This window comes from Apteryx mantelli, chromosome 3, assembly GCF_036417845.1.
Source record: "Apteryx mantelli isolate bAptMan1 chromosome 3, bAptMan1.hap1, whole genome shotgun sequence".
NCBI classification, from domain to species: domain Eukaryota; kingdom Metazoa; phylum Chordata; class Aves; order Apterygiformes; family Apterygidae; genus Apteryx; species Apteryx mantelli.
Genome location: NC_089980.1, coordinates 29,957,771 through 29,981,233, shown reverse-complemented (window position 1 = coordinate 29,981,233; position 23,463 = coordinate 29,957,771). Strand labels below are relative to the sequence as shown.

The following is a 23,463-nucleotide window of genomic DNA, read 5'->3' as shown; positions in this document are numbered from 1 at the left end:
TATACTCGAATTAGTTAAGAATACAGTTCTCCAGCTCTGAGCTAGAAGAGAAAAGATTTTTGAGTGGCTTAAAGAACATGGAGGATAGATGTGGATTAAAACTCCTTCTACAAGTTTTGAAGCACTGGTGAAATGCATCTTGTGAATTTATGAGTACTTCTCATAATGATACGAAGAAAATTACAGAGATTAAACTGTTGCATAAGTGAGCAAGCAGCATGAGTCAGGGGGTTTGGGAAAAATGAGTCACAGTATGAAGGGAACAGAGCCAGGTTTGTAGCTCAGAAAGAGACTAGGAAAGAATTTTGTGGATGTAGATAAGAGCCTGACAGAGTGGGTTGCAGTAGAGAACTAGAAAAACTAACCAGCTCTAAAACAAGGAACCAGACACTAGATTTAGAGAAAGCTATTGCTAAAAGCAGGTCAAGCAAAATTTTTGTACACAACTAGTGGTTGAAATACAGAGAAGGCTGCCAAAGTCAGCAATGGAAGGACATAATTGTGCAAATCACTTCAAGAGGGAGTGTGGGTACATTTTTGGAAAATGAGGGAATCACTGGGTATAGCTATTAGTGAGGCTTGTGGAATTAAAACTATGAAATGAAAGTTGATTTATATTTTGAAGGAATGCAAGGGCAAGCTCTGCCACCCTCAGTGGTTCTCACGTTATTTCTGTAGCACCCTGCAAACTTTAAACAGTAGCCTATGCAAATCAGAGCATTTTCTTAACTTACAGATAGTAATCAATAAGAAAACCTTCTAAAAGGAATTTTTTAAAAGATCGCTGGAGATTATTGCATTATTGCAAAATGCAGTATTTATATTAGGATGAGTCATTGGGGTCTGATGGCCATACTTACCATAGCACAGTTGAGGACTTCCATAAACATTTCTGAAAGAGCAGTGTGGCTTACATGTAATTTAATTGAGACACCACTGTCCTTAGTTGTAATGTTTCTCCCCCTCTTCTCTATTGACATCAGTTTAAGTTTTCTATATAGCACTAATCATTGTAAATTCTGGGTTCAACAGAGACGGAGAACGAGACCACCTAACCCATTCTGGGAATAGTATGGTTTGACTGAGCACAAGCCTGCGGGAAAAACAGAATATGAAATTCATATAATTAAAGACTGTGTCATAATGCTTATGTATAATGGGTCTAAATTAAGCCTGTTCAGAGAAACTGAATTCTGCAATTTCCAGTCCTCTGAGTACTTGACTTTGCAACTATAACCTTCTTTAAAGGTAGTTTTTTGGATATAATACCTATAAACAGCATATAAACTAAAGTACTCAATCCCAATACAAATGTTTAAAAAATCGTTAAATATTTATAACTACAAATCCCATAATAACCGTTTGCTCTCAAGCAGCCTATTAAAAAACTACATAATTATCTGAGTTTAATTATTACAGTGATCAATACATTGAAGTTAACCCAGCTCAGTTTTCAGATAAGATCTGCAAAAGGATTGTTAGACCCAAGTCATTTCAAAGAAAGTCCAAGAGTGTCTGGGAATAAAATGTCTCCAGCCACAATTGAAAGTGTATTGACTCCACTGGGATCAGGCTAGGTGGCCTGGCTTAATGGAAATATTAAGAGTTGTTTTGGAACTTGAGTTAACACACAAGAGAATGAATTAAAACTCTCTATCACAAAACAGACGTTTACCCAAAAACACGTAGTAGAACCCAAAGGCACGTAACAGCAGCTCTGTCTCTTGTGAAGGCTTCCAGGAAAGGCCCATAGATTTCTATACTTGAAGACCAACAACCAGTAAACTCAGGTGGAGAGGTCCTACTGGGGGCCTGCTCTGGGACTGTTTGTCAGAGAGCAATGGAGGGCTCAGCTTTTCAGTCTTGCCCTTTGCTGCTATGGGCTCAGCTATTGATCAGCCTTTTACATCTGGAATTTTTCATTATCTTTTATGGTAAGGAAATGATGTCAGGGGTAATTCTTGTCTGTTATTTGTTTCTCTGAGCAACATCTTAGATCAAAGAGATGCAGTGAGTTTTAAAATTAATAAATGTTTTGTAGGCTGCACGTATCTATCATCAAACACCATACCATTTCTTTAACAATTTAATTCAAACCTACAGCTTTTGTTTGTCTGCAGTGAACAGCATGACCTTTTAAAAAGTTAACTAAGATTAGAAAATATAAAGATATAAAGAAAGGGTAATGTTAAAAGAGGAGATAACTTTAATTATGGGTTACCAGTATGATTTGAAATAAATAGCCTACCTGGGTGAGCAAACGTTGTGTAAAACACGTAGAAATTAAATTTAATCAATGAAGTTACTGAGGAATGAGTTGAGGGTATTTTCAGGTACAGCTTGCATGAAATTTGTCTGAGATAGAAGCTTCAGCTATGGCATCAACTGCTGAAACATGGAAACAAACTCTGTCATGATGACACTAAATTTGGAAAAGAGGATGCAGAGGGAGGAGAGAGATGCTCAAGAATGAGCTTGTAAAAGCTAATTATTTTCTTTCTAGATCTGTTTCTTATACTGCACTCATCACTGTGGTATCTTGAGTGCTTTCCAGTAGTGCATTAAGCAACATGACAAACATCTGTCACATGTTTGTTCTCTGACTCTCTCCCCAGAGAGACAAGTGTGTGCAGTGGAGTGTCTTGTTTTAATTTCTTTAATTATTATAAATACACATGCACGTACACACATTATTCAGCATTCATGCTAAAGAGGAAAGGTCAAACAAATCTATCTTGCTCTTAGAATTAAAGTTGGTGAGCTCTGTGATGTTCCTGTAGGAGTTTCTATTACAGCCTTGCCCCAGCTTGCTATGTCTTCACAGACGTCAGATCAGTCTGGTCATGGGTGTCTGCATTAGGCAGAAACCAAAAGTATGGATTCCCAATACCCTCATTACTGTTCACATTTAATTCCAGGGATTTTGTTGAGAAAGATCAAATTGAATTAAGTGGTAGGATTTAAGAAAAAGTATGTTTTACACACATGCTTTGTGTGACTGCTGTTTCATCCCAGTATTTTTTGCTTTTGAGTAAAATTTGAGTAAAATTAGGAGTGGATATAGCTTGCAGATCAGTCAAAAAATCAGAGGGCACTGTGCAAGTCATGATCCATGAGCTAGGAACCTAATGTATTGAAAAAGCCTGATTTAAACTGGAAAAAAACGAGTTCTTAGAGTAATGGAATGAAGACCTCAGAGTTGCTGATTTTCATACAGTGGGGACATAACTGGAAAAACGATCTGAAAACTTCAGACTAATCACAGTTCAGACAGACTCTAAACAACCGAAGTTAGTCAGTCTATTGATCCAAGAACCATGAGCAAACATGTAAGTGGGAGTTCCAGATCAATATTGGCAATGCCATTTTAACATTATGCTATTTCATATGGGGAAGAAAGCCTGTGTGTGTAAAAGTCCACATAACATTACCTTTGCCACACCTGAGGAAAATGGAGCAGATGTGCCTCATCCCAAGTCAGACTTCAAGCATCCTTGTTGCTCCTTTCCTACGAGTTCCATTCCTCTGTTGCCTCAATAACTTTCAGGACAGTTAGAAAAAGAAATATTGCCCTAATGGAGGATGATTCAGGTCACATTTGTCAGGTATCAAAAAGCTTAGTACTTCTCTTTGGGCCTCAGTCACTGAGAGCAGAGTTCTGTGCAGCAAGATCACATTGCAAAATTCACCAGTGCTTCCTTCCTTACTCCACAAGGGCTGGGCTGCTGCTGGTATCACACCAATAGAATTCACATTTGGCACTGCTTTCAGCGTTGAAATCTTCCACTCACTTCCTCACCCTTATATCAGTCACAACAGCAGACAGATCTATAATTATTGCAATACTAGAGATCTCAGAACTGAATGTTCCAGCACAGAAACCTTTCTAACATAGCTGCCTGTTGTCCTCCTCCCACAGTATTTTCCTTGAAGCACTTAAGAAACATGACCTTCAGACCATCAGCCTTCCTCTAACGTTACTGATTTCTGTGCATAGATGGGAGCAGAAGTGCTCCAAGCATGGCAGCTACTCCTCGTCCTCAGGGAACATTAGAGGCTCCTCTGCTAATCACCTTCACTTCCCACCTTGGGCACTACATCATCTTCTATTGAAGATATAGTAAAGCCACAAAAAGAGGATTGGAGTTCTCAAAGGACTCCCATCAATACTTCTTTCCTTGTATCTTTTTGCCTAACTTGCCTAGGGACTCTATCTCAACAAAAACCATCCAGGAAAAACAGCCAAAATAGCAAAAGGTACCATGACACTGCAGAATAGCAACACTAACAGAGAAAGATCTCAAATCCACAGAGAATATGCCAGATGCTGATATGTATTCTCATGCTGTCTGAAGGACACTTAGGACATACAGAGTCACAGCTAAGAATCAGCCCAATTCAGGATACTAAACTGAGTAAGCTTAGCTTTAGAAGAGCTCTAAATGCTTCCTTGAAACAAGCCTCAAAAGACATTATGAACGCAGGTCTTTGGGGTCATTATGTCAAATCCTCCAAGAGTTTCCAAGTGAAAAGGAGGCTAGCAGTCAAACTGTACTTTTGAATATTTTTTTTTCTTTCAAATTTACCATCAGGAAAATAAAAGACCCTGAGTTCATAAGCGAGTCTAGTTTACTTGATTTTAGCTCAAGTAGCTTATTATTCCATAGAGAAACAAGCTAAATGAAATTCAAGTCATGGATGCAAGTGGCTACATAAGGGTTTAAAAGCTAACTCATGTTAAGTTTCCTCAAATCTGAAGTTCCTGTAGACCAAATATGCTTTCTTTATTGCAGTACATTGCAACAATATGTATATTTAAAAAGGATTTATAATCGTATGAATGTTATGGCAATTTTATCTACAACTTTTGTAGGGACTGGAAATACATGCAAAGCCCAGTGAAGTCCCTGCAAAGATTTGCATCGAGTCCACAGTGCTTTGGCTCTAGCATTTAATGATGTGTCTGGTTGGTGTGAGGCAGACAGATCTAGTCCCTGAAAATCTTTACACCTGAGAATGTGCTTTTCAGCTGTCAATACAGAGCAATGTGGTCAGCAAGTTCTGCATCAACACAGCAGCTCTAGGACTGATACTATGCAGAAATGCAAAGAGAAGGTTAACATAAAAGGACTTTATTTTTCCTGTCAGATAAAGAGGAAATATATGTAAAATATTTGGACATTTGGGGAAAGAGCAAACACTGAGAATTAATTCAAACTGTTGATGGTTTATTTTTTATTGAATCTTGTGGTCAAAATTGTTTTCATTTGCTATGTGAAAGAATCCATCATTTTTTCCAAAGCACCACCCAGAATCTGCCACTGGTGATGTTCTAACGTCCCAAGTGCCTATACAAATAGAGAGGTCAGCTGAGATTTGTAAACTAGAGATCATAAGTTTTAAGGAATTTGTTTATTCAGCCTAGAGTCTCCAAATTGTGTAGAATGCCAAAATTACAAAGTCCTTTCACTGTACTGTGTCAGGTTACAATAAAAAGCTCTCTAACATTTTGGATGTTTAGATGAGAAAGAGAATTGTAATTCCATTGTAAGCAACCTATTTGTCAGCACATGCAGTTTAATTATAATTAAGTACCTCCAGGAGTTACAAGGAATAGGCAAAATCAAAATGTCATTTTTATACTTGTATAAACCTGCATTCAGTATGAATGAAAAGCTGCCTGAATTGCACAGAAAAGTGTGGATCTAGTCTTTACATTTTTAACTATACTGCCCATACATGAACATATGTAAACTGTTTCCAAAGACTTTAACAGATTGACTCAATCAAGGAAATTTTCATGGGAATGACCAGAGACAGATATATCTCTGATGAAAAGGCCACCACATACTATGTTTCAAGTCCTTGTCCAAAGTATGGGGCACGGGAACCTTGCAAAGAAGATCACCAGAATCTTTTTAACATTAGCAAAAGAACATATTTCTAACTTGTCTCATTCTTGGAAAATGCTGAATTGCTTTTGTTGAAATTTTCCAGAATAATTCAGCAGGCAACAAACAACCAGCATGGGGAAAAAAAATGAAATGGTTAAAATGTGGTAAAGTCGCAAGAAGTTTACAAAAAGTTCCATAGTGAGAAGTACAACAGAATTATGGTATCTAACAAATATTTGTATCTGCTTGTTTAAAATAATAATCATATCTGAAAATATTTTCACACGCTGCATATCAGAATTAAAAGCTATTAGGAATCTGACAACCTTGCATGTCCTGTAAATGGAATAAATATTGTGATTACATCTTTGGAGTATATTTGAACTTTGCTGCCTTCATTTATAGGTAGCCTGAAGAAGGGTAAAACATATTTCAACAGTTTAAGTATTTTAACTAAACTTCATGACTAATGTTGTGTTTGCTGTTTTTATAAAGATATAGATGAATGTGCAACAGGAACCCATAATTGTAGAGCTGACCAAGTATGTGTCAATTTAAGAGGGTCCTTCAGCTGCCAGTGTCCTCCAGGTTATCAGAAGCGAGGGGACCAATGCATGGGTAAGTCTTGCTCTAAACTAAATCATTTTCTTTATCTAAAGTTTCAAATTTTATACTAATTGTAAAGTGTTTATGTATCATACTGTAATATATTACAGTGTAAATCACTATATAATTTTGAAAGGCAATGGAATAATCACTTTATCACAATAATTAATCACTAAAACATGGAACTAGCAACTATTTTTAGTCAACACTTGGAGTTGAGCTTCACAAGATTAACTTTTTTAATAGTTACCATTGTATTTATTATTTGTATTGGGGTATTGCCTAATGCTCCAGATATAATCATGAGTTTAAATACAGTGGCAAACTAAAGCATGTCTTTCCACTGACCTGAGTGAGACTTAAATCCAGATCTGCAGGACAAAGCTGTACCTACATACAGACCTAATCCCTGCTCTGCAGAGCCCCCTTACACAGTCTGTTTCAGTACCCAGTTTATGAACAAAAATGAAAGAAATGGCAACTCTGAATGCAGGTGTAAGATGTTTGTGAATTATAAACAGCTGTGCTTAATTCTTTACACCAATATAAACTATCAGCACCCTTAGGACCTATACAAGCTTGGGATTAAATTAGATTCATGAGCAGTGTAAACACAATGTCTTTCCTATTCCACCCTCATTTGGGTGTGTTACACAAAAGTGCCATTATTCTGTTCCTTCAGTCCTCCTTTAGCTTTTATTTAACAACTCTTTAATCATCATTTCAATGGACGAGTTGCTTTTATAGGCACTCTAGCCTTCAGCCTTACATTTGGCAGAGATAATGAAAACTATGAAGTAGTAGAATCAAATGTATACATCGAGGGGTGACATTCAGGTGTGCCTCTCTCTATAAGACCTAGGACTGGTTTTATGTGGTCTAAGAGAAGAGCAGCATTTTTTTGCCCTCAGCAGAACAGGAACAACAGAACTTCAGGGGTTTCCTCTTTTGCTTCAAGTTGGGGATTCTGCATTTGAAGGCCTCAGAAGATTGTTTTGTCTCTTCAGAAAGCCTTGCCAAGGCTACAGGCAGTCACTGCCTAACAAGAGGAAGGAAACTGGGGCAATTTCAATACGCATTTAGAATAACTTAAATTTCTCAGCATGGCTGAACCTCTTCTTTAGGGTTCTGAGCTAAAAGCTATAGCAATCAACAGAAAAATTCTTATCTCTTTCCCAAGAGCTGTGGATCAGGCCCTGAACTGACAAATGGGTGTAAACACAGATGTGTCTGATATTTCTCAGTACTCTGTGTGGGAGTAGGATGAGTAGTTTGGAATGTAGGTATAGGAATAGCTTTGACAGGTTGTTGATATTAAAAAAAAAATCTGAATTTTACGTATTACTACTATGCAGTAACACTTTTAAAGTCAAGACTCATGGTACTGCCTGAAAGTCTTGCAGGACATATGTTACCACACTGAAAATAAAAGTGGCAGTACAAAATACCGTCATAGCTACATGTGAATATCCTTGTGCATCTAAATCTATACATGAAGGTGTCTGGGAAGGGATTTTCCCTTCTCCTATTTAGGTCAAAACCAAGAATAACACCTGTGTTACATATTACACTTATAATTTAGGCCAGTGTGTATCGCTACACTTAGTACTGTCAGCATTTCAGAATAAAGGCTGTCTTTGGGGATTTTATAACAACTTAGCCAGAAAATGTTCTTGGGGCCAGATCTTGATAGAGATTCTGCATATGGGAGGAAATGTTTCTCTCAAATTTGAACAAAATTTTTTCAGACTTTCTTGGTTTGAAGACAGAGAGAGAAAAGGACTTATTTCTAACAATTAATTGATATTTATCTAAAAAATTCACTAATTTTTCATTTTTTGAGATTTTGTAAAAATTGGCTTGTTTGCATATCACAAAAATACTCTTTTCTGAACGGGACTGCAAATAAAAGGAATCGTTTTCCAACATTACTTCCAACAGAAGATTTGGCTGTATTGATTAGATTGTGCTTAGCCCTAGATCTGCATGGAACTGTGTGCACAAAAGCTTTAGCCTAATCCCTCAGGGAACACTCCCATTGAATTAGAGTCTGATCCTGGAAGCACTTATGTGCATAAAGGTAGTTCCTGAAAATCAAAGCATTGCTCATATGCCTGTATTGTATAAACAGGTCTTTAAACAGCAGTTTGTAAGAATTTGGTCCTGTAAAAATTAAGGATGGAAAAGATCTGCTGGGCCTGCTAATTTATTCCATTTCTAGTTCAGAATGTCTCTCTGCAGCAAGAGTTACAGTGACAACAATTGCTACTGTACAGATAGCCAGGAATTTTCCAGTCTGACCTTTTCATTCAGAACCATCCAAAACATACCCCTTTTAAGGCTAAGTCCTGAACTGTGCCTGCAACGTTGACAGAGAAAGGGTTAACCTCTAAAGATTATTTTTTTCACTTGATATTAAAACAAACACTTTCTGCATTATAAAAAAAAAAAATCTTGGCCTCTTTTTAAACACATCTATGGTGGAAACAGCTGGAGGTAGGAAACTCAAGATCTGGCATGGATATGGGAAGTGCCTTTCTTTGTTCCAGTGAAAACTGGTCTTATTTGTCCGAGTGTTGAGCCTTTGAAATATCACATTGTGTACATGTACAGAACACGGCATGGATTTCTTTACCAAGCTTATGCAGGCCACAACTAACGTCTGCTGCATATGCATGCACGATCAACATTGTGGCATAGTAAAAAGTGTTTTGCAGGTACGTAAAAACAGAGGCAGTATCTCCTGCAGAATGCAAGGAAAACTTCTGAAATGGAGAGGTAAAAGAATGGGCTGTTGCACATTTGTGTGGTTTGCAGGTGAAAACCCTGCTCCGTGCACATGAGGAATGCTGAAATTTGGAAAGACAGCCTGCTCCGCCTCAAAACTTAGGCTAATCTGCAGGGAGAGTCTGTGGAAAGTTAGTACTGCTTGAGATAGCACCAACTTCCAGCCAGTCTGACTGCTGTCCTCAGAACCAGAGAGCACAGCCAGAAGGTGCTGGGACTGTTGTGCTGCTCTGTCTAGGAAGGTAAGTCAGAGGAAAGAGCAGTGAAGGCGTGAGGGCAGTCTTTTGGGGTAGGCAGCCAGTTTCTGTAGGATCACCGTGGGACCAGAACTGTCCATTTCCTTTTTAGACCTGCTTATCGTGTATCCTTGCTGTTCCCCTGTACTCACAATAGAGAAAATTCAGACTCTATTTTCTAATTGAGCTGAAAAGATTTAGCATATGCTAAATGCACTGTGTGTGCACTTTTGGAAAAAGGAAGGACTGTGAGCCACGTTCACTGTATTGGTCTGCATTATGTCTGATCATGAAGACTCTTGGTTGAAAAACAGAGTGAGGCATTCTGGGTTTTGCCTGTACAGAATATGCAAGAGTACTGTGGAACTAAATACAAAATAAGGTTGAAATGTGTATTGAACTCAGAGGCTAGAAGACAATCAGTATAAGACAAACTTTAACAAAAATTGCTTAAAGAAAAAAAAGGATACAACAGTGTTCCCATTAGCAGAATCTAGCTCACATAAGCTGCTTTTTTTCCCCCCATTTAAGCAAACCTAATTAACTTTACAGTTTCTTTAGATGCCAGACAGCAGCAATGAACTTCCATGATTCCATATGAACTAATTTTTCCTTTTTAATAACTCAGACATAGATGAATGCACCCTGCCTCCGTATTGCCACCATCGATGCGTGAACACTCCTGGTTCCTATTATTGCCAGTGCAATGCTGGTTTCCAGTTAGCATCCAACAACCACACCTGTGTAGGTAAGAACTTCTCTGCATGCACTTACACATCAGCTCACTTGGCGTAGTGACAAATACTGACACATGACTAGATTGCCATCATTCTAAATTAAGTGCCTTCATCCCAGCTTACTACAGCAAATACATACCAGCAAGTAAGTCACACCAGCTGCTGTATTTTGAGGCTCTGCTACAAGTGATCTCAGAAGTGCAAGAGGATTAGACCTAATACTGGAGACTCTCATTGAAAACTTACTCTCCTCTGTTGGCATGGCAGGTTTCTGAGGAACATCTAGTTTGGTAACTGGAATACTGCAGATTTATATTCATTATTTAATCTTGGACTTGATTGTTCTTTCGGTTATGGTGGATTGTTTTTGAGTACCGTTGGCTTTCATGATACTATTCCCAGTTCATACAAAACAAAGGCCTTAGAAGTAGAAACCGGGGGAAGCCAATACCATTCCTATACAGTTAGGTGTAATTATTGTTAGCACATGATAAATGTAGTGATGAAAGAAAACATCTATGCATTCCAGTGTGAATCACTGGGAGATAATGTTAAAAATGAAAATGAGGGTCACTATGGAAGACTCATATTCATGCCTTTAAAAGTAAACCACTGACAGAAGCGTGGTAAAGCTATAAGACTGCTGCTGAGTTTGAGAACATAAGATCTGTACTGTAAAAAAGAGACTATGTCTGCTGAAGTTCAAGGTACTGAAAAAAATCATATTAAATATAGATATTTGGTAGAAAGATGCTATTTCTTAAGCCAAGTTGGTAAGATAATTTTCCAGGATTCAAAAAGGCATATATTTTAACATATTGCAGAAACTTCTCAGTAATACTACTAAACGTGTAAGACCATTGTTAAAATATTCATAAAGAACGGAATGTATGTTTCCATTTCATGTCCTGCTATTTTTGGAATAAAAATAAGAAGTAGGAAGTCAGGAAATCAGTTTTCTCTGACTATGGCAAGCAAGACACAAGAATAGGCATATTGAGTCTGAACAAAGTTTTACTTAGCCCAGTATCCTTTTTCCAAAATTCCTAGCAGAAGGCATTCAAGAAGAGTAAGAAACAAGGTAAGTAGCCTAATGGTTAACACATTAGGGTAGGCCAATCCCCCTCTGTTCTCAGTACTGAATAATTAAGGGGAAGGCAGACTTTCATTTTCTGAGAAACTTTCATTCTCATGAAACATGCTCTCTTGGAGCTGATATTCCAGCTGCTTGGAAGTCAACAGAAGTTTGGCTGTTGAATTTAACAGAACTGGGATCTCATCTAGGAAGAGAAGAAGGGGAATGGCCATGAAAATCAAGAGATTGGTGGTAGAAATGGCCAGGAGTCACTGAGCTTCTGTATGGCTATAATCACTATTTATGGGGGCTTCCAGCTGCCACCATTACTTCCAAGCATTGCCACATCTTGTCAAGTACACTGGTACACTGCATGGTTCTGAAGTGACGCTGAGGACCATTTATTGCTAGTCATCAAATGATATGATTAAAAATTGCACATAGACTCGACATGCACATATGACATGCAGCTGTTACTGACTTGACCCTTTCCATGGCTCAAGTACAAGTTGTATTCTTTCAGTTATAATTATAAATCTGTTTGACAGCTCAGAGTTTGCTAGGTGCTTTACCAAGAAATCCCTTCTCTGATCCTTGCTGGCCTCCCACTGTAACAAAACACATTCTCAGAAGGAGAGGTAAAATACATCTCAACAAGCAAATTTGCAAATGAATGGTTGCCACTTCAGGACAGACTTTCACATTTGCATCAGTCACCTGCCAGAAGTGATACTCTACAGCTGCACAGATTACATTTGTATTACAACTTTTGCATATATTGAAAGTGGGTCGATATTTTTTGAAAGCAAATTAAAAATTGGGGGGGGGGGCAGGGAGGAGATTCATAATCAATTCTGGCATGTTACCTCCTGTTCAGAACTGGAGGTTCATCGTATAGAGAACTAACATCCCCCTCATTGTTTTACTGTTTGTGAATGGCTGATCTTAGTAGATGTTGTCAGTTTGTTAGTTGTATCTGTAGATGACTGAGTGTTGCTGACATTATTTGTAAGCATTTGCAATAGCCATGAATTCAAAAATTATTTAAAATGCAGCTGTCTACTATTGGTTATATTTGATAGACATGTAAAAATATGGATAGAAAATATTCAGGGAAGGAATTCAAGGGAAAATACACTAAAATCTCCAAAGCAAATGACAGACGAGCAACAGTTAGTCAACAGCATATGAAAAATAAGCATTATAGATTCCAGAGGTAGTTACGCTTATATAAACTTTCTATTAAAATTGCTTCTCTTCTCAGATTGCTATGTCCTCACATATGTTCTTAAGATGGGCACATCATGGAAAAAATCTGGCATAGAAAAATACTTTCCCCCAGAATGGTTTAGGCCTTAGAGCATTGCAGAATTCTCCACTGGTCTCAAAGGCTCATGTTATAATTGTAATGGAATTTAAAAGAATGAATTTTAGGAGTAATAAATAGTTCAGATAAATCTTAACTACTGCATGCTGAGAGGTCTTATCAGTATGTGTTCCTTATATCAATTATTTATAGACTTGGCATTTCATACCTGAAAAAAAGATACTGGAATGTGGAGTTTAATAGCGGCACTAAACATTTTTGGAAGAACTCATTATATATTAGAATAACTCTCATTCCTGGAAAAATATTCTTTTTCTACATGGAATGAAAAGCATAGATCTGTCACTGTTCCAGTGATTGCAGATCTGTATTGATATAGTCAGCTGAGCTTCTGCTAAACAATGGACCCAGACTAAGAACTAAGACACTTAATCAGCCTAATTACCAGCTACAAAAGATAAATATCTGTAATTTTTCCTTTCAGACATAAATGAATGTGATGCCAATAATCCATGTGCACAACAATGTTACAATATACTTGGTTCTTTCATCTGTCAGTGTAATCCGGGATTTGAATTAAGCAGTGACAGAATCAACTGTGAAGGTAAACAGTTTTTTTGTTTTTGGAAGCATGATCATTTCTTATTTTTTTTCCCAAAAGTCTTTCTGTGAATTAAGGGGTATAATTCAAGTGGAGCCACACTGTTTGTAGGTGCAATTTCTAAGCACAAACCTTAAAACACTTATTTCTTATGCTGCAAATGTAGTTGCTGACAGACATACACACCTTAGTAGTTGCAGCTGCCTTCAGGTATGTGTAGATGTGGGTATCCTCACTTTAATGGTAAGTGCAAAACAGTACAGACATTATTGTTCAGATCGCAGCTGGGGAGAGCCAGGCTTCTGAATGCTTACTTCACAAACTCACTTGAGTTGTGTGTGGTCTCATTCTGATGACCATGAAAAGAATTGGAAAGGAATGCAAACCAAAAACAAGCGCAATTCTCTGTGTTGCTAGATTCCTCTGAAAATAATACCTTAAATTTGTGATTGTAAGGAAATGGCAGTTGTGCTTTTGAGGTGCTTTCAAGCCTGTGTATACAAACAGCACGTCTCCTGATGATTATACAATCGACACTTTATTTCCTCTGCCAGAGTCTCTACAGGGGTCCTCTAATCTCCTTTTGGACACATGATGATCTCACCCTTAAAGCCCATATCCTTTCTGCCGGACTTCGAGCCAAAGAGGTCTTTTTGGTTTACCACTGCACTCCTAACCGAGCCAGCAGAGCTATTACAGATGCTCCTCTCCGAGGTTCTTAAGCTAATCCTCCTTGCAAGTGAAAAGAAGGGGGAGCATAAGTATGCAGCCTCCAAGGAAATTCTTGCTGTAAAATCAGGAACTGGGCTCAAGTCTCAGAGTAGGAGCATGTTATACTGTTTTTCAAGTCGCTCCTTAGTTTTTTGTTCATTTAATTTAATTTTGGGGGTAATGACATACCTTGTTAAATTCAGTTTCATGCTACACTTCCCTGGCAAAGGACTGATGGTTACACAAAGATACAAAAAGCAAAAGAGAATGACATGAATCATATATTATTTGAAGACAAAAGAGAGGTCTTATCCTCTTTCCCAAAGAGCTACTCCATTGGGCTAGCACACAAATATAAAGACAATATTTTGGCTTACTAGTTAATCTCAGATCTGTGATTTTTGGAGGGAATCACATTTCAGAATACTAAAAATGTAGATTCTATCTGCAGTTATTTTAACAAACCTGTTCTGAAGTCTTACAAGTTTAACTTCTGCTTTCTCAAAATAAATGCAGTTCTCATTTTTGAAGATTATTAATAAACAAAAAAGCTAGTTCTACTCATGTTTTAAAACTTTGAAATGTTAAGCTGCACATTTCAGATTTTAGAGAATGTGTTCCTTTCAGACTGGAATCATTTTTCTTCTGTTAAAACTAGCATTTAGTCATTATATTTCATTCTGTAACAAGCTAGATGCTAAAAACAATAACCTGAAGCCATTTTGCTGCTCTGCAGATACTGATGAATGCAGAACTTCAAGTTACATATGTCAATATCAGTGTGTCAATGAACCAGGAAAATTCTCATGTGTCTGCCCTGAAGGATACCAGGTAGTAGGAGGCAGAACATGTCAAGGTAAGTGCCCTCATCTTAACAGTTTAAATATTGCAGCATTAATAACATTTTAAGCAAGACTAAGAATGCTTGCCATCTGTGTGTTTACATTTCATGACAGCATCATCATTATGCTACAGAAAGACATGTTGATAATGTGTTTGATGATTGATTGTGTACTTTGTATTAATTCCTTTTTTATTTGAATCCTTCAGCTGAAACTCTAAATCCTTCAGATTCTGAGGACAAAGTATTCAATCTTTGGAACCATAAAGTTAAACTTGTCTTGGATGCCTAGGTAGGGAGTCTAAGTTTCAGAGATAAATATCTCTGAAAAAGGTCCGGCCATTTGTTATAGACGCTAAACATGGCTTTATATCATCTGTTTCATTTTACAGAGTTTTCTAAATCCTGCCACACCAGAAATGAAAGGCATATGTTCTCTCTGATAACACGAAAAAAAGTGTGAGAATGTTGAGCAGCATATTAAATTTGTACTGTGTTTAGAAAATAAGTGTTCAGTTCGGTTGTTTGGTTCTGGTTAGGTGCCAGAGAATGCCAGTATCATAATTTTAAAATCTATGTGTTTTTTCTCACTGAGGCTAGATGTCTCTTTGCATCTGATTATGAAACGCTATAGGACAATGTATTAGGTACAAGGACCATTATTTATGTAATACAGAACCTGATTTAATGGTGTATTTTTAGAAATAAATAGATGCACTAATTATTATCAGGAAGGGATGAGGAAATAACTCAAATGGTTTATAAAAATGGCTTTGTCTAGAAAATTCAAATTATTTTCATTAGGTTCTCAAGAATAATAGCTGATACTGAATGTTTATGGTGGTTAGACTGACATTCTGAAATCTATGTTTGTGCCTTCCCAGAGATCACAACTGAATAAACCCTTTCTGTGGCTGGGTTAGTTTCAGGAGACTATGTGGGTAGGTAATAGTTGCGTTCTGGCACTGAAGGGATAATAGAGCATTAATAGAACACAAGTGTGACAGTCCCTATCTCTGTTCAAGGTTATTTCCCAGGCAAAAAAAAAAAAAAAGGAAGACTAATTTGTATTAGTTGAAATGTAACCATTAACTAAACAATTTAGCTAGACCTTGCGGCCCAAGCAATTAAAAATGAGATCCTGCAAAAGACATAAATTGCATTTCTTTCTCAAGGCATCTTTCCTCTGCCTGCCAGATACCTTCGGCTACAAAATGATTCAGCAAGGCATCTCTTTGCTGGTTAGAAACTTTACAGTATTCCTACAGTTGCATTATATCGAGCATCATTAATGTGTTTCTTCAGTCAACTAAGTATCTTCAGCAGACTTAATTAGCACTCAGAAAACAGATGTGTTCAGTTTCTGCATAGAGGAACCCTTTATATCCAGGCACCAGAAAAGCAGGCAAAGATGACTGAAACCTGTTTGCTTTCAACAGATAAGCAGGTGGCTTCTTGTTTGTTCTGTTTGTTTTAATTAAGACATTCCTGGTGCCTGTTTCTTTGTAGCAAACTTTCATTTCATCTGCTTTCCTTGGGTTGGGAATTGACACAGTCCCCTTTCCCTTCCTCTTAGATATAAACGAATGTGAGACTACTAATGAATGCAGAGAGGATGAAATTTGCTGGAATTATCATGGAGGCTTTCGTTGTTACCCAAGAAATCCTTGTCAAGAACCCTATGTCCTTACATCTGAGAAGTAAGAGAAACCACTTAGTTTTTTAGGGTTATCCTCAAAAGGCAACATGCTCAAATACAACAGATTGCAAGTATCATTTGTTTGAGAGTATCATCAAAGGTTTCATCTATTTTTGTTTGTTTTTCAGCCGCTGTGTCTGCCCAGTATCAAATGCCATTTGCCGAGAGCTGCCTTACTCTGTTGTATACAAATACATGAGCATCCGTTCAGACAGAACAGTGCCCTCCGATATCTTCCAGATTCAGGCAACCACTATTTATCCTAATACTATTAATACATTCCGGATCAAGTCTGGAAATGAAAATGGAGAATTTTACCTGAGAGTGAGTATTGGTGGGAGGCAGATCCTGAGCAGGGCATAAGAACCACCGGTACTACAAAGGCCTTATAGTGCCTAGCCGTTTTTGACAAAGCCATCATGTGTTCCGATAACAGTGATGTCAGAGCATCCAAAGTTTATCAGCTTTTTAATATTTCCTTACTAAACGCGCTTGGTTTACAAATGTTAAAAAGTTTTTTCTCTTCTACTTGACAACTCTATAAAAGGAGAATCAAACTGTTTCTTTCAACTGAATACGACACTAGTAATGATCATGAAGGTTTAGCAAGCCCATGCCAGCCATGTCAGAGGTTCAAATGAGATGCCTCTGTGCTTTGCACTCTCAGTACCAACGCCCCTTACGTATTTTGGGAGAGGATTATAGAAAGATTCCTTGTGCTCTTGACTTTTATCTCTGTCAGATGTCTCTCTTTTGTGAGAAAATAAAAAAAGTAAAAGAAGTCAGTAAGAGTTTGGATGGGGCACTGATTTCTGGAGTGCTAAGTTCAGGCCAACTTGCAACAAATGTTTCGTGTTGAGGGATATTTAAACTTTTGCTTTTCACACAGCGCTGCAACTATTTCAGAAAAATATACAAGTTTAAATGACTTATGACAGTGATATTTCCTGTTGGTATAAGGCAGTTTAAGTTGATACACTTTCATTCACGTGTGTATCATCTGCTTAAAATTTTTTGAAAGAGCTTTCTGATTTTTTTGTAATATTTGCAAGTTCTTGGAAAATCCTTTTTGCTTCATCTATTGTTTTACACACAATAAAAGAGAATCAGCACAAAAACTTCTGTCAGAAAGATGATATTAATTGGAAGGTTTTCATCTTTGTTTTTTCCTTCAAATCTGAAGGCTGGGCAATTTTGATAGTGCATCACAAAAACAAGCATATTGATACATGGTGTTGCCTACTTACGCTAAGTTTTCTAAGATGGGAACAAGGAACTCCTTATTTGAGTCTGTAACTTATGATACAATGCTCTTCCCTAGATTTATTGCACATGTAAAAAATCCATAACTACTCTCACATTATGGACAGCTGTCAAAATACCAACTGTTATTTGTTTAAAAAAAAAAGTCAACCACTGTTAAGAACAAGATCACTCCAACTCTAGTTAGGATTAAACTCCGATGTAGTCTTCAACCTGACTTTCTTACATACTGTAATTAGGTTTACTGTTCCAATCTTCTGTTGCCACCCAACAAGAAATCACTGGGCCTTAAAATAGGGAAGCTTGTGTTTATTCCTGCCAAAGGAGTGCAGTAAACAAGGGCTCACTTAGTAATTATTCCTATTGTTCTAATAAAAGCCTGAACTAGGTATGCGTAGGGCTCAGATACAGCAGATGGCTTAGATTCATATGTATAGCCTATTCATTTCACATAACGAGAAAATATTTAAAACAGGTGAAGGGAGAGATGGAGATTATCCTTCTAGTATCACCTGTAAATTACAAAGCAGTTTCGCAAACGAGTAGCATGCCAAGCCATTTTTCACAGGCATGACCTGCAGATGTCCCCCAGCAACGTGACCCAACGTCCCAAGCCCAGGAAGGGTGCTTCACAGTGGTGCGAGAAGGGGTCGCAATAGGCACACAAGTTGCAAAATGTTTACAAGGGGGACCATAAGCTTCTACAGTATGAGCCACGACGCAGACTTAAAGTTTCCCTCTGCTGAACACTCTACGTCACCGCTGCTAAATACATTAGGTTTCTCTTGGTTTACTTATTCCCCATATATTTTAAAAGCTGATAGATGGGAATAAAAACAAAAACCATCCTGGATATATTACCACTTTTCACATCCTTTAGGAGAGTCAGCGTAACCAGAAACAGATTTTGCAGTGCAGTTATTCCTCTGAGCCCTAGTCAGGTAAAGCTTTCCCTCCAGCAAAGCCAGGTGTGAGATTAGTCATGGTCATTTAAAAATGTTAAAATAATACTTGCATTGTTTATCTCTGAGTGCTGGAGACAGAGCATTTTTACAGTGTAGTAACACACAAGCAGTCTCTTGAAGCAACTAGGGAATCATTTTAGATTTCACTGAATTAAACTTTATTTTTCATTCTTCTTCTTCTTTCAGCAAACAAGCGCAGTAAGTGCTATGCTTGTACTGGTGAAATCACTGTCAGGACCAAGAGAACACATTGTGGATCTGGAGATGCTAACAGTCAACAGTTTGAATTATCGTACAAGCTCAGTGTTAAGATTAACAATAATAGTGGGACCTTACGCATTTTAATGGTTTTCAATAACCCTTCACTGGCACTTAAAGCAGCCAAAGAATATTATCTTAAAGAAAGCACTTACTATTTTATTTATAGATTTTGCTCTTTTTTTTTTTAAAGATTTGTTTAGTAAGTTGATATCTGTAATCCACACATTACACCTGAAATTCAAAATTAGTAGATGTGTTCCATATTATAACGTGGGCATTGTCACTTTCTGTATAAAGATTTAAATCTTTTTTATTACCTTACTTGGACTAGATACATACTACACTTTTGTATGAGAACTGTATGTTCATACTATCCTGTAAAGCTTCACACACTTCTCCTAGCCAGGTAGGTCATGCAATTAAAAGGTGATCTTCTGTGTTGTTTCCTTTTTAAATTCTAATGCAGCTACACTGACAATCTCAAAAGGAAAAAATATATAGTATCAATGATATACAAAGTAACAGTTAGCTGATAAACTAAAGTATATTTGTTCTTTTTAACTACTTTGTAACAAAAGTTAACAGTCAATAAAGACCTATTTCTTTAGACATTTATGTGCTATCAGTTGTTTTTTCTAATCTGGGTTGGGGGTAGATTTACATTGTGAGAAATATTTCACATTGGGTTTTTATATGCAGATTATGTTAAGCATACCATGGAATAACATTGTGTTTTCTCCAAGAAAAACAGATCATAGTAAGAAAATTTCTCCCAACAATGAAAGAAACTCCAAATGGAAAATCAGCATGCTGGGCATATGAATATCAGTGCTTTCTTCCAAGAACCCTGTTTGTAGTTATTGGTCAGAGGGGTACAACATTTTCAAACAGAAATTAACATGCTATTTTTCCAGAAATATTATGTTGCATACTAAGAACTGAGTGCATTTGCTTATTAAGTTATATCATATATTTTCAGGCACACAGTCCTATTTCTGTTCTTAAAGCTCAGATGTGTCATGTACAGTGTTCATAGAATTTATAATAATTCAAGAACTAATAACATCTTTTGTAATATGTACAATCTTTTATTTCTTGTTTAAAATGTAACAGTTAATCCTTTGATGTACAAAATTTTTAATAAAGAAAGATATCTCTTATCACAGTGTATTTAGGGTTTTTTTGAGGTAGTTTATTATTAGCAGTATTAGAAGGCTGAATCCTCAACTACTATAGAAGTCAGCAAAGCTCCAGTGAATTCTGTAGAGTCAGACTGTCCCAGAATATCTCAATCCATACCGTATATTACTTCAGATAATTAAAATTTGTTATTCTTTTTTAAAAGGATAAGCATGCTCTCCAGTGAGTTGTATTGACAATGATTTAAAAAATAAATAAATAAAAATGGAGAAACATACATTTACCAACACACACATGTTGCTAGTTAGTTGCTTAGTTTAAAGGAAAGAGCCTCTTTCTAACATTCATTTTCCATTAAAAAAAAATTGTGAATAGTATATACATTATACACAAAAAACCCTCCTGTGGCGCAGACCCACAGATTCAGATTTATTGAGGAGGTTAATCATGCTCAGTGATTGCTTTCAAAAGATGAGCCCAAAGAGCAGCAAGGAGCATGACTAGAGTACTTGGCGTCCACAGGTCACCACGATGCAAAACAGCAGAACTCAACCCAGGATATAACTTCGAACAGGCCACAGTCGCTCTGGTTTAGGGTGACACATCCCCCATGCTCAGACAAATTGCAGATCAGGACCCCATTAGCCAATGATCGTTCTTTCAGGGAGTCATTTGTGGCTTTAAGCAAATACTTCATCTGCCAAAACGGTCAGAACACGTTTGTGGCGTAGGCCAAAAAAATAAATAGTGCTGGCACTGTGTGGAGGCATTGAACAGCCTGTATCGCATTTTGTTTGTTCAGGGCCCTGGAGCTTTGGGGTGAAACCCCAGCTAATCCCCATCCTTCTCTGGAGAGAGGAGTTCAGCAGCACAAACCCAGTAACTTTCTACAGAGGAACTTATTAGCATTTTCCATGGTGATTACAAGCTCTTAAAAACATTTTCTGCTCATACTCTCTCTTCCTTTGACTTTTCATATCCATCGATTGAGCAAATGTGGGTCTCTGACGATCATTAACCCGTAGGATGCTGGGAAGAGCTTTCACCTCCCATGACCTGACCTGACCCCTCTCAAACCCAAATGCTGAAGCACTCCTGAGTCCTCCTGGCTTGCTGAGCCCTCCGATTTACAGAGCTTGACGCATTCCTTGGGTACGGTTGGTAGGATCCTCCTTCCTCTTGCCAGAAGGATTCCTCCCCATTCATTACCATCACTATGAATCCACTTGATCCTCATCCTTCCGGTCTGCAAGGTAACTCGCTACCGCACACAAGCACCAAGCCGATCACCTTGGTCCTCCCCTCTCCCCCTGCCGCCCCTCCCCATTCTTGCAGTCGGCAGCACATGTTCTCCCTCCTGCTTCACTCGGCAGCTAACATCTTCTCTCTCCACAGTCTGTCCTCAAAAAATGAACTGTGCTGGCCCCTAAATATCCCTTCTACCCCCAGCATCATCACTATTTGTTTACACTGACTTTAAACTTCCTAAACTGCATAATTTGGCACAGTCCATTCCAAGAAACCATTGGCTTTGTTGTTGTTCTTCTTCCTGAGGTTAAAATGGGTGGCTTTCCTCGCATCCTGATAGGAGACAACAGATGGCCGAAATGGCTTTGCCCTCCTTCAGTCATGGCATTTGCAGAGTACCAGTATGGTGCCTGTTGGGAAATAAATGGCCACAGATCAACTCCAACATATACTAAGCTGTCAGTCTCTGCCCCCGTCATCAATCCTACCTGCCACGGTCTCCCAGTACGAACAGGTTCCTTATTTACACCAGTTTTTATCATCAGCACTCTACTCTCTCAGGCATTAGGAAAGTAGAGGAATATTTGTGGCAATCCTACAACTAACTAGTTTTACAGCAGCAAGTACCCTTTGGGCAGGGTAACACATGAACTTTTAGGTAAGAGTGCAACCAAAGGTTTGCGCTGGCCAGAAGGACAGAGACTACAATACCCAGCTCGAGTTTATAACTTCACAAAACAGCAGCAAACACAGTCTTTTCTCTCACCTGTGTATCCATAATACCTTTTGAATACCACCAGTATCTGCATGTTTGAATTTTGAATTTTTCATCTAACTTTCTGCTTATCTGACAATGACACAAAATTGCTTTATGTTAGCTGGATCCCCAAAGATCCCCAAATCCGAAGAAGTTAGCATGTGCTGCAATAACCATATGAACTAGCCACACTTAGATTCATATTGCATATATCAAATGGCATAAACAGCACAGGCAGCTGTAGCTCTTACATATGTCCTAATATTCAGTTTGCTAGTTCCTTCACATCTCATCGTGCTTATACACTTGGCTTAACACACTATTTTTGCACAAATTGTACTGCCAGCCACCCCCTACCCCTGTCTGTTTGCAATATTCAGGTATATATAAGACCACTCCTTAAGGCCAAAACTAGCTAAGTCACAGAGGTTATCATACAGCTCATGAGTGCAGATTAGGCCACTTGCCATGATATTGTTGCAGGTTGGTGGAAATCTAATGCAATTGCTGGGCGTGGGCACCACTCTGCACCCAAGACATTAATCACAGCCTTCTTTTATGGAGGCAGGGAACTGAAAGAATAGCAGCCCCTCCAAAACAAAACACAGGCAGGCTAACAGACCAAAATAAAGACAAATATAAGGCTGTTCAGGAATTTGAGTGGGGGAAGCAGGGGCTGGTTGGTATTGTTTTGGATAGGGGTGTGGTAGCTGACTGAGTATATGCACGTCTGAAAGAAGTCCATAATCAAAATGAGAAGATAGCTCCAGCACAAGCCAGAGCCTGAACAAGGAGAGCTTTCGTATGCATTCCCATGCCAAAAAACCTGCCCTCTGTTAGGAATGAAACTCTCAGGTTCATCTGATTCTTCCTGGTTTCAGGAAAACAGGACTTCATACATTCTTTGCAAGGTAAATGGAGCTCTACCAAAAACATTAGAAGACTTTGAATAGCTGCTTGGGTTAAAAAGGATGATAATAGCCAAAGAAGTGAGATGAGAGGAAGGCATTCTCTCAACCTTCACTGTATCTTACTGATATAAATGATATCAACAACACACATTTTAGGAGAGATTCTGATACAAATCTCTGTTGTCACTTTTGGAGAAGAAACTAAATTGAGATCACATGCAAAGTTTAATACCTTCTCAGAAATACAAAAAAAAAAAGGCAGAAAAAAGGAAAAAAGAACTTAGAGTAAACAGAACTTAAGGAAATAGAAAACCAAGTTCATTCACTTCTCCTAGACCACCTGAACATAGTGCAGTGGGATTATTTTGTTTGGAACACTCACAAATACAAGTTTATTGTTGAAT

At 37.9% G+C, this 23,463-nt stretch overlaps 1 protein-coding gene across 1 annotated transcript in view; it reads left to right on the top strand.

The window, feature by feature from the left end:
* The window catches only part of EFEMP1 (EGF containing fibulin extracellular matrix protein 1), a 54,016-nt gene extending 34,402 nt beyond the window's left edge, over positions 1–19,614 (top strand). Inside the window, exons 6-12 of the mRNA XM_067293031.1 lie at positions 6,390–6,512; positions 10,152–10,271; positions 13,147–13,266; positions 14,711–14,830; positions 16,392–16,515; positions 16,643–16,838; positions 18,929–19,614. Of these exons, the coding sequence (XP_067149132.1) occupies positions 6,390–6,512; positions 10,152–10,271; positions 13,147–13,266; positions 14,711–14,830; positions 16,392–16,515; positions 16,643–16,838; positions 18,929–19,087 (962 nt within the window). The 3' untranslated portion in view covers positions 19,088–19,614. The remainder of the gene's footprint in view (positions 1–6,389; positions 6,513–10,151; positions 10,272–13,146; positions 13,267–14,710; positions 14,831–16,391; positions 16,516–16,642; positions 16,839–18,928) is intronic.
* Positions 19,615–23,463: the final 3,849 nt, after the last annotated feature.